The 12126-nt window shown below is 39.8% G+C and overlaps 1 protein-coding gene across 1 annotated transcript in view; it reads left to right on the forward strand.

The window, feature by feature from the left end:
- The window catches only part of LOC138043513 (KAT8 regulatory NSL complex subunit 3-like), a 35092-nt gene that overhangs the window by 6105 nt on the left and 16861 nt on the right, over nucleotides 1-12126 (forward strand). Inside the window, exons 6-11 of the mRNA XM_068889822.1 lie at nucleotides 4565-4789; nucleotides 5605-5676; nucleotides 6402-6476; nucleotides 7641-7730; nucleotides 8160-8222; nucleotides 11011-11079. Coding sequence (XP_068745923.1) covers nucleotides 4565-4789; nucleotides 5605-5676; nucleotides 6402-6476; nucleotides 7641-7730; nucleotides 8160-8222; nucleotides 11011-11079 — 594 coding nt within the window. The remainder of the gene's footprint in view (nucleotides 1-4564; nucleotides 4790-5604; nucleotides 5677-6401; nucleotides 6477-7640; nucleotides 7731-8159; nucleotides 8223-11010; nucleotides 11080-12126) is intronic.

The following is a 12126-nucleotide window of genomic DNA, read 5'->3' on the forward strand; positions in this document are numbered from 1 at the left end:
TACGCGTAAAATCTCACTCATAGGACTAAGAGGATAACGGTGGCTCACACTAGTTTCAACACTCTGAAGAGACACTCTCTTTAAAACTAGTAATAGTTTTCACTACATCTGCCCCCGCCTAAGGTACCGGTAATATGGATGACAGTTGAGGTGTTTTAGTATTAATATTTGCTGCACATTGCGCTGTCTTCATATTATGCTACATGTAATTAGGTAGGTAAATGAAAGTGAAAAATGCAAGGAAATGATGGGCAACAACAAACAGCATTTATTTTCAATTACCATCTACGTTTGATACGCTGTCAATTGAAAAGTAATTTACATAAACAATATAGACGATACGGAAATATGCCAAGGAGAGAACTGTAAGTTGTTAGGAGTCATTCTTGATAAGGAGCTGAACTTTACTGATCATATACATGTAGCTACAATCTGCATTATAACTAGTAGGAAAATAGAAATACTTACACGCATGCGAAAGCTTATACCTATCCACGTGAAGTTACGAATACAAATCAGCTATTCTACCTCACTTCGATTACTGTAACTTGGTTTGGCACTTTTGCAAAGCCAGTGATAAGAACAAACTTGAACGTGTTAACAAAAGAGGACTGAGAGCTGTATTCTGTGACTATAAATCACCTTATGAGGAATTACTAAGGAGAGCTAAGTTAACCACCTTATATAACAGAAGATTACAAAACATCGCAATATTTATGTACAAGATTAAAAACAAATTGCTACCAAAAACTGTCATGGACGTATTTACTTAGAAATACTGATTTTTCAATAAACAGCTTTAACATAGTGAAGTACGGTAAGAACAGCCATAGATACTTCGGACCTCATTTGTGGTCCAAACTTAATTCAAGTATAAGATCGGAACCTTCTGTTAGTGTTTTTAAGAACAAAATTAGAAAACTTGACTTAACATGCTTGACCTGATAATAATTTTTTTAACTATATATGTGTACTTACATTTATATTTCTTAGCATTGAATTGTGAATTAGGTTAGATTTATAATTGTATTTTTGTCTTCTTTCCTTTTGTCTCCCCGATTAGTAGGGCACATGTGCCTGGCTTTAAGATTTGAGACTTATTATTGTTATTATATTATTATTATTATTATTATTATTATTATTATTATATATTATTATTATTATTATTATAGAAATTTGCCTTGAAAATATGATAGTAAACAGGTACATTAACTACATGTGCGGTATCTCTCAAAGATAAGCGAACCATGAAACATGTTGACATAGTGTTAAGAACGAAGAGTCAAAGCATTTGAAAAAAAAATCAGCACGTTTGCTAACTAGTTTGTTTTGAATGCATTTGGCCTTTTTTATTCATTTTGGCACCTTTGAAGTAGTTGGTATGTAAAAAAGTGACAAGGCCAACTGCAAAGTATTATCAATTAATACAGATCTACTGTAGTGGAGTCGCAAAAGAAATCTTCAGAAACATAAAAAATTGTATCAGATACCACGCTTGATCGCTACCCTAGTGCGATAAATTTTCATGGTGCAACGAAAACTTAAAACAATCTTTTTTTTAGAGCAAAAGGTTTTTGAAAAAAATCAGTTTTGACTCGTACACAACGATGAGGTACTACCATGACACAGATTCTCGATCATTACAAAACTCTGAAATAATCAGGTACATGTACCTTGTGGAGCAATCTTGATTGTTTAGCGGCGAAACATCTCAGCAAAGCGGTATGTGTTGCGACAGAAACACTCTTTCTACATATACAGGTAGTACGTATTTTTTACGCTTTCCACATTGCAATATTCAGTTCAGACGAGGTGGTTCTCAGTGAACTACAATGGCTAATTCACTTTGATGTTTCCCTTCAAGTTTCCTTGCACTTGATTAGAGCCGCAAGATGATCAGCAGACTAATCAGTGGAACATCTGATATCGCCGCCTTACCCATTTTTGAAATTGCATGATGCTGACCTTTTGTGGTGCTTTGACCTTTCACACACTCCCTACTAAAGTTTAAAAGGAAGTGAAGGGTTGTTCAGTTCAGGCGGTTTTAAGTGCTCAATTGGAGAGTTCAGTGAATTAAAACTGAACCACTTAAGTCGGTCGTTTTCACATGGAAGGTAAAATTCAGTAGGCTTAACGCAATTTTGGCATCTTCGTGTTGAAGCCGTCTCTGATAAGTGCCTGAGAAATGGATTTCTGACCCAGGCAATATGATTTTCTGTCAGATACTATAACCTTTGATTTTCAAAGTGAAATGAATCATTGTAAATACCGTTATTTGAGAATCACTCACCTTCAATCGTTATACAAAATCAGCGAGTTAAGGTGGCTCTGAATGCATGGCACAGACTTCTTTTTTAACTCTGGAGAAAGTTTCAACTTGACCATTTGATCACTTTCTGGCAATAAAAAATGGCGGTCACCAAGTTCTTATTTGAGGTACTGTATGTGCAAGTACAGCGTGTAAAGGCGAAATATTGGCTGTTTCTATTGGGCATTCCTGTTTCCAGAGTAACTTATTACGTCAAAAAATGACCACATCTTGTTCAGTAATAATTGAGTGTCATTTAGGGCTCGAAGTTAATTTTTTAGTCCACTTGCAAGGTTTTTCTAGTAAGATTTTTTCCACTAGTGAATTCTTTCTTGAAATGTTAATGACAATATCTGGTATAAAGATTAGAACTGATACAGTATTTCTCACAGTCTATCAAGGAGCTGAAAAGTTTAATTTAAAAAAGTATGAAATATTAATTTAGTGATGGTCTCCTTTTGTTGTTCTCCTGATAGCCACCACCTATCAACTGCAGCTCTGGGGTTATCAGCCTGTGTTTTTTGGCCCTCTATTAGTACCCAAAGTTCAACGCAATATTATACATTACAAATAGTCACTCAGTCACTTTTCTGAATTTGCTTTGTCCTTCAAGAATTCTTGACATGTTTTACACTGTATTTCTTCTACAAGTTCATTGTGTCCTTCAACTACTTTGTAACCCAGATCGATGGTGAAATCCTTCTGCCATTGCAGAACTATTTTCAGATAAGCTGTGTCATCTATGTTGGATCCTGACTTCAAACTCTTTTTCTTCAGTGGCTCGAGATCTTCATCGCCACTGGCATTTGTGTTAGAGGTCAAGGGCCCTGAGGGCCTCGTGAAGAAAGAAGTTATTTTTGACGTATGCAATGAAAACGAGAGTTCCAAAACCAAGAGGAACAACAACATGCGAATGTGCAGGTGTGGCACAGAGCCTTGGTGCAACACCACTAGCTAGTGGCTAACACAAAAATCAATGTGCTCTTCTCAGCTCAGTGTGCGCTGTTTCATTTGCCCCAGATGTTGTCCGTGCATTTTTTCTTGCTTTCGAACAGCTTTCTCCAAATGTTTGGGAGACATGGATGATTCTAACTCGCAAACGTTTGCTAGTGGATATTTTTCTCACTCGCAGATTATCAAATCGACTCTCATTTTGCGAGTTTGCGAGTGTTAATTTTGAGCCAAGTGCTGTCATTGGTATTATAACATTGCTAATTCGAGTTACAGCTTTGTAGTGCCAATCCTTCTAATGAGAACGTTGCTTGAAAGCGTTGAAACTGCTTTGAGCCACCTAAAAGTGCCCCTGTGATTTAAAAAAATCACTTCCTTTTTTTTCTTCAGATTTTGAAAGTATGACCTTTTGTTTACTCAACACCTTACCTGCAAAAATTTGAGCTTTGAATTTTATCCAAAGGCAGTTTACTTTGAGTGTAAGTTTTGGATTTCATGGTCCACCATTACTCACATTCAAAACTTGCTAACCCTAATCCCAAACTTAAGTCTTTTCCTTAAACCCATTGGGTCTGGCACTATCTAGACAGTAAAATCTATTAAGTGTCACTCCTATATGTGGGAGTCAATGGGTTAAAAGGCACATAGTTTTTGAGTGGATATAGAGTTTGTTAGAATCTGATGGTTTATCATCTGTCACACCTTCTCCCTTAGAACTGAAGTGGGGAGATACAGGTGTACGATTTTAGTCTGACAAGGAAAGGAAAATCCATGTAGGAAAATCAAACCGAGGATGTTAACTACTGTACAATCATGAGGAATAAGCATTTTCACAGGTCACCAACCTGCTCCCTGAAAAGATTCCATTGCTGGATTCTGTACAGTATCAAAATTAATTTAAAGTACTTGGTATACTTGGATACAAGAACATGTACATCATTATGGCAAAGTGTGTTGGGGAGTCAGGGTGGTTTAGTGGTCATCCCACCTCTGTGACCCAGGTTCAACTCTGGCCTCGGGGCTTATGTGGGTTGAGTTTAAGTCGATCTCAACCTGACTCCGAGGGTTTTTCTCCGGGTACTCTGGTTTTCCTCCCACCTCAAAATCGACTCCCAGTCAATTACATCTGGCTTGGTTTTTCTGGTGCTCCGAGATCACACATGGATCGTATGGCGGTAGCCGTGGGCACCTTCACATGCATTTGGTCCAATCCCGTTGAGCCAGTTGATCCTGAAAAGCTCTTGTAGGGAGCGGTCAACTAAGCGCAGATTTACATTTACATTTACATTTACATTCTATCTCCAGCGTAAGCTCCCAGGAACTCCACTATTGTTGGTTGTACCAAGTGGTCCTACAACAAGTATAAGTGCTGGAACGTCGTCAAAGCGGGCTCGCTTCTGGCATAACCAACTGTCGGTCCTTGGCAAAGTTGTACCCGTGACAATGCATACCAGTAATGGTGGAAGCGGGGTTTCTATCGGTCAGTGTCTGGACCACATCATTGGTGCTGTGAGGATTAAAGTGCTTGAGGTAAATTTGAGATAAAGATGTGTAACTGAAAACTTCAAACTTGCTATGGCTTTGAATAGAAGAGAGTTCATAATGCATGTAAGGATGATGATAACACAGTCAGTGGAGTCTGAATAACTCAAACTATGAATTTTTTGACTTGCCAAAAAATGTGAATTTAAGGGTAACATACATTGTAAGTTAGAAAGTGACCTAAAGAGAAATGAAAAATTGCTTCAAATGAGGGGAATGTTTCAGGTAGAGAGGGTTAGTGAGTTACCAAAGATGAAAAATCGAGGGGACTTCTGAATTGTTTTTATGTTGTAATGACTTAGTGCATGGTTATGTACCAGTCAAATCGAAGCTTCAACATCCCCCTCCCCCCCCCCCCCCAGGGTACACCCTGGGCATTCGATGCCTTTTCCTGCCTGGGGGGAGGGAATTTGATCAACTTAGTATACCTGGGGACAGGGCATTTGATCATCACTCATAGGGGGTGGGGAATTGGGTCGCTAGCCTCGATTTCATGTTATGTTTCCACGTGGGTTGATAAATCATAGCGGAGACAAACTTGGCTTCAGTCGAAACAGAGGTATTAAATTTTCATATTTTAAATTGAAATATTCTCTCTGTGTTTCTCTATGAGTAGAACATCGCGCTAGTGTAATGTAATACAATGATTCAACAATAATAACTATAATTATCTTAATTATGATAACCATTACAATTGTGATAACGATAATGTTGACAATGAAATTGCCCTGAAGAATAAATTTGAGGCAGAAAATGGACCTTTCAATGATTGGTTAACATTGATTAGTGTTTGTATTCTTTAGTTGAGAAGTCACTTTCCTAATCGTCCCATTATTCTGCTGGGTTGGTCTGTTGGTGCTTTGGTTTCATGCCAGGTAATATGTCTGAACTTTGTTTTGACTGTTGCTTGTGGAAATGTTATTTTTCTAAATTTTCTTGTGCTAGTACCACTATAGACATGTTAATTAAGACATGTTGCTCTAGCCATGTTCCGAAATCGCTACATTCTATAACAAGATTTTTTTACCTTCAAAGGTGCTGCATATTACGTTACTAATGTTTTCTTCACAAACGGGCTTCTCACAAACACTTTACAAATGAAGAGTGTGGTTACTCTTGACAAAGGGTAAATAAGGCTCCGTCCACACGTATCCGGCGAATTCGCTGGTGAATCCGGAACTTTTCGAATACGCTCTCCAGATTGGATATTTTTGAATCCGATATGAATTCGGAACCGTGTGGACTCCAAAGCCGGATATTTTTTAATCCGGAGGACGTAACAAGATCGAGCCCAGTTCCTTACCGTGAAATCAATTTGCAAGATGGCTGCCGAGGGCTTCCTGGCGCATGCTCTGTTACCTCTGTTTCCTTGAGGAGTCTTGAGCACCAGATACGTTTCGGATACGTGTGGACGGGCCAACTCGATTTGAATACGTGTGGATGGAAATACCCCACACTTGAACCTACATTAACCAGAGATTTTGTGAGGGATACCAAAATCGGTTTGCTTCTCAGTTCTTATAGTGCATGTACATTTAAGTGCATCTATCCTAAGGTTTTGGATCTACTGCTTAATTTTATTACCCTTTTTTTCCATTAGGTTGCATTAATGGAGTCTGTCTGTGCTGTTGTGTGCCTCGGTTTTCCCATCACTGGCCTCAGTGGCGTCCGAGTGGTGAGTTGTTGTTTTTTTTTTGTACAGTGTAACTGATGGTTCATGCCGGTAAACCCTTGTATAATCATAATCAACAAAAAAACAGTGGTTAGCTCCCCAAGTAGGCTTAAGACGAGAAAAAAATGTAAATGTAATTTGTTTACCCACGGAACACTTTAAGAGCGCTCAGGAGCTCGTTCAACATGTGTCCCTGCTTTCCGGATCGAATTGGAATTTGGCAGTGTTGGTTTTTGAGGAGAGGAGAAAACCGGAGTACCCGGAGAAAAACCTCTCGGAGCAAGTAGAGAACCAACAACAAACTCAACCCAAATATGACGTCAGGACCGGAAATCGAACCCAGGCCACATTGGTGGAAGGCGGGTGCTCTCACCTCTGCTCTCCCACGAAGAACTTTCGTTATTCAAATATGGCTGCATTGTACAGAATAATGGGAGTTTCAATAAGATTTTTATCAGGAGGGTAATTTGTCTTGATCAACGCAAAGTGGAATTTTTTTAATTATCTCTTACATAGCGCATGACCCAATGGTTTGTCAATTTAGTTGACTATATTCTATAGTACAGTCCTTGATATCAAGGTTTGAGAACAAGATTATTGCGCACGCGCATACCAAGCGATGTTGAAAGAGGGTGGCAATTTTCTTTAATTTCATTCAACATTCGCTATAACAAAAGAAATGTTGAATGGTTGTTGATGCAAAGTTTAAACGCTTTGAAAGTCATTCAACATCGATTCAACACGGTTAAAGTGGGAGAAGGGGGGCGGGGGGGGGGGGGGTGGGGAGGGGCAATGCTTTCAACATTGCTGTTCAACAGAATTGAGCGGATGTTGAAGCTATTAATCCTTTGTCAAAATCGAAAAAAATTGTCGTCGTTTCGTTTACTGGGGTTAACATTTTTCATCTGCATGTAGAATTAATATTGCTGTACTGGAGAAAAACATGGTGTTTGACTTCAACTCATTACAACATTTTGCTAGTAGTTATAGTAGGATAAGAGCTTATCATCCTTCAAACAACTTGATTATTCAAGCTTGTACTGTATTTAATTCAAAAGCCAATTTTAATTTGTCTTGCATTTCATATTGTTTTTTCCTTCTTGAACCCTCTCTCATGAATATCATGTGTCCTATAATTTGAAGAGATTAATTCCCTTCTTTTCCCAGGGAGTGGAAGATCCTCTTTTGGAGCTTAAAACACCCACATTGTTTGTCATTGGATCGCATTCCAATCTGACGTCACAAGAAGACGTTGAGGTATCTTTTTCTCTGTTCCTTACAGTAAAGAAGTATCGCTGTAGCCTTGAACGTTTTGGCCCATTTCTCATCTCTGTTATGAAAATACAGGAACAGTCTCAGAGGCGCATCATTTTTAATCGATGCACTCTTTGAAGTGAAATGATGTAGTATTTACAGACATCTTTTAAATCCGACATCACCATACTGGCACTTTCATATTGGTCTTCAGTTTTTGGATTTTTTTTTTTCAAAGCTTCCCTTTTCAAAAGGAGGGCATTACTATTTGTTGAAACAACAGAAAATTGTGTGAAATAGCCCTTTCATAATCACTTCTTCACTAAGTGGTCGTCCTTTCGGTTTCTCTTTGCTTTGCTCGAAACAATTACGTTTCGTATCTCTTTGGATCAATACTGTACTTGCAAACACTTTGTATTTTACTTGCGACAGGAAATGCGGGAGAAAATGAAAACAGATACAAGTTTGTTGGTGGTGGGTGGAGCCGATGAACAGGTGAGACCAAGACTGGCAAACCTTGAGTAGTTTTCATTCTATAGGGAGTTTAAGAAACCACGACGGCTATGACGACGAAAACGTTGGTTGGTTGGTTGAGTAGGTTGAGTAGGTTGAAGTTTTGGCAGCTGTTTAGCTGATGTGGACCTGCGATACCTACCCACCCATATACTCACAGAGGACAGCCACAACACCGGGAACTTCATCCCTACTTCAAAATCTAACTTTGAGCTTTTCTAAGTATTTCATGATTATTCCATCTTGTTTGTATTATGCAATGTGGGCGAAGTGTCCAAAAACTGGATTAGTACGGACGGATTTGAAGTAAAGGGTGAGACTGAAAGATTCACGTTGTCGTCAAAACTTTAAATTTGGTCATTTCACGTAGTAGGTTTGACGAGTGCGGGAGAGAAGTGCTCAAAAAGGCGTGCCGCACGTGTAGCACGATCATTTTGGTTCTTTTAACCGATAATATTACTGCTTTTTGGCGTTTTCGTTGCCGTAGCCGTCGTCGTTTCTTAAACTCCGTAGTAAAATAACAGTAGGGAATTTAAGAAACGACGACGGCTACGACTACGACAACGCCACAAAGCAATAATATCATTGGTTGAAAGAGCATAAATAGTCGTGCTGCACGTGCAGCAATTCATTGTCATGTGCTAAAGTCCTCCACAGAACCTTGAATTTGGTCATTTCACGTCGTCATTTAGGAGATGACGGCAAAGAAATGTACCAAAACGTAAAACGCACGTGCAGAGCGTGCAGAGCCATTGTTTTTGCTCATTAAAACCTATTGTTTTGTAGCGTCGTCGTTGCCATCGGCGTCGTCTTTTCGTAAGCTCCCTATTAGGCAAGGACGACGACGCCTGTTGCGAGGGTGCAATGAAACAAGAGGTTGAAAGGTTCGGGCAAACAGTTTCAGCTTTTGCTTCAACATCCGTCCGATTTTGTTGAACGATATGGACTTCTGGCGCCCGTTTCTCGAAAGTCCCGAAAACTTTTTCGGGCCCGAAAAACCATTTGTGGAACTGCCAACCGCTTGTTTTGGAAAGCCGATCTTTTAACATGTCTTCAAGGAAACAAAAAGAAAAATGATCGTGACGTTTGACAACTTAAATCCTCTCCGTTCTTGAGATACAAAAGGAATTGTGACACCCGAAGATTGGCCCGTAAAGTTTCTGGACTTTCGAGAAACGGGCCCCTGGGGGTGGGCAAACGGCGTCAACACGTCATCAACATTTGATTCAACAAAGCGTGGTGTTCAGCGGTCTGGTGTTCAGTCCCAGGCTACAGCGGCGGTTGTTACTACGGATATACGGACATTTCATTGAGAGACCGATTAGTACTAAGTCAGTCCATAGTTAGTAACTATGGTCAGCCTTTCTATCATTCACAGTAGTGGAGCTATTGCACTGCTCAAAGGAAATCTCCACTTTTACTACATTCGCAGAATATGTTAAAACGACAGAAATAATGTTTGCAAACAAATTCGTTCGAAATTTGTTTGTTTGAAAAATAGAGTTCATATTAGGAAAAATGAATAGGCCATTTCCGAGTTCATGTCTGCCTCCTCTTCAAAGCGAGTCTAAGTGCGAAGGTTTTCTTCTGAAAATTAGCTTTCATTCATATGTTGAATAGAACTAATAGACCCTTCCACGGTTTTTGGCACCATTTTGGTTGGGTGGCAAACACGGCTAAATTTACAGTAAATATATGGGATTTTGGCCGTTTTTGAACCGCTGTAGCGCCGCTAAAACGAGATGGATTTCCACAGTGATAGTGTCTTTTAAAAGACATTTATACTGAGATTATTTTCATGAAATATAAAGAACAGATTAAGGCTACAACGACCATGAACGAATTTTTAAGATTCCATACAAACCCTTCGAAAACCATCACGGCAAATTGTCGCGAAATTAGAAGCACTGTAAGAAACTTTATTAGTCCAATTTACGGACGTCATACATTCTTAAAGGGAGGCGCGATGGCGTCGGGTTCGGGTCCTGGCCGGGGACATTGTGTTGTGTTCTTGGGCAAGACAATTTACTGCCACGGTGCCTCTCTCCACCCAGGTGTATAAATGGGTATCGGCGAAAATGCTGGGGGTAACCCTGCGATGGACTAGCATCCCATCCAGGGGGGAGTAGAAATACTCCTTGTCGCTTCATGCTACCGAAACCAGAGATAAGTGCCGGCCTGATGGGCCTTTCTTGGCTCATAACAGAGATTTTACCTTATACCTTCCTAAATGGCCTTATTTTCTGTTGAATGAATGATATCAATAAAACTATTTAAAGTTGTGGCAAAAGTTGGAAATCTGTCTCCTTTTTTTAGCCGTGTTTGCCTCCCAGCCAAGATGACGGTCAAAAACCGTGCAAGGGTCTATTATCATCACAAAAACTTCCCACTAAGACTTGCTTTGAAGAGGAGGCCGTTTTGAATAAATGTGACATGTTACGGTTGCTTTATCGCTCTAAATTTCTTTTGTGTAACACTTCACACTTATTCAAGATAGCGACGCCCCGGAAATTTGAAAACAAAAATGGGCCATTCTAAAACTTATACAAGCGCTTTCTTTGAGAAGTTTTTAAGAAAATTTGACTTAAGAGATAACATTATTTCTGGGTGTTACTTCGTTGGAGTGGATGTTCCCTTCCAGAGAAATGTAAAGACGGGTTACCGTATATCTAAAAAATGAGTTTAAAATGTCATCAGATTGTGGATACGGCTTTGGGAAATAGCTTGCAGTTAACTGAAAAACAAACATTTCTTTGCCTTTGCTCAACAGTTGCGGCTGACTCGTGCTAAGAAGAAACAAGAAGGTTTAACGCAGAGTATGGTTGATCGGTTGATTATGGTATGTACTCTTACGTCGTGGTCGTACCTTGTTTTTTCTACCAGAGTCGTGTTGTTGGAAACTAATCTGGATTAAATACATTGTACTTACAGTACTGTCCAAAGATAAGCGAACCAGCTCAAAACGCTGCCAAATGGCTGGGTTTTCACAAAAAGATGCCTTTTTGAGGCTGATTCGAACGTTTTTGACAAGTTTTTTATCTTCGAGCGTTTTTGACTGAGTGAGGAACTTTTTGAGGTTTTTGCTCGAAGACTGCTCAAAATGCGTTTGCAACGCGTGGAAAACGTAGACTACACGTGTTCGTCGCAACGGACCAGTGCGTTTCAGGTCTACTCTTTTTCTCAACTCGTTTCCTCCAAACGAACCTTTGTTTAGAATTGCGCTTTATCATCAGCATGTGCCCATCGTTTTTCGATCAATCATTCAAGAAACTAAACGTGCATGTCATAAGTATTTATGAAAATTCGGCCCCGATGTATTCGATACTCTTTGAAGACATTTGAAGACAGTTAAGAATTCTCCAAATTGAACTGCCGCCGCTGAAGAGTAAAATGAAATGGCTCAATAGACAGTGCACTGGACTTCCGGAGAAAGTGCTGCCTTTGTAACTACATCTGCAAATGGTTAGACTTTGTAGTTTTCTCGGATAAGGACGATAAGCTGGAGGTCCTGTCTCACAGCCTTTGTTCATTAACTCTGTGGGACGTATAAGATTCCACACACTACTCGAAAAAGATTAGGGCACAGAGTTCCTGTGTTGTGGTCTGACCTTTCCAGCATGTGGTCGGCTTGGCAGGATTTTCTTGAAGGGCTTTTCAACTCAGTCTTTTGTGTAAATGAGACCATAATTGTGTATAACAGCCACAGCACCACAGCCATATGGAATAAACTGGGAGTAAATTTTGCTGAGGGAGGAAAACCGGAGTGCCCGGATAAAAACGTCGGAGTAAGATTGAGAGCGACTGAAACTCGGCCCACATTTGCATTAGGATGTGATCCCGGGTCCGCAGAAGTGGGAGGCAGGAGCGTTACCACAGGGCCATCCTT

This window comes from Montipora capricornis, chromosome 3 (genome assembly GCF_036669925.1).
Source record: "Montipora capricornis isolate CH-2021 chromosome 3, ASM3666992v2, whole genome shotgun sequence".
NCBI lineage: Eukaryota > Metazoa > Cnidaria > Anthozoa > Scleractinia > Acroporidae > Montipora > Montipora capricornis.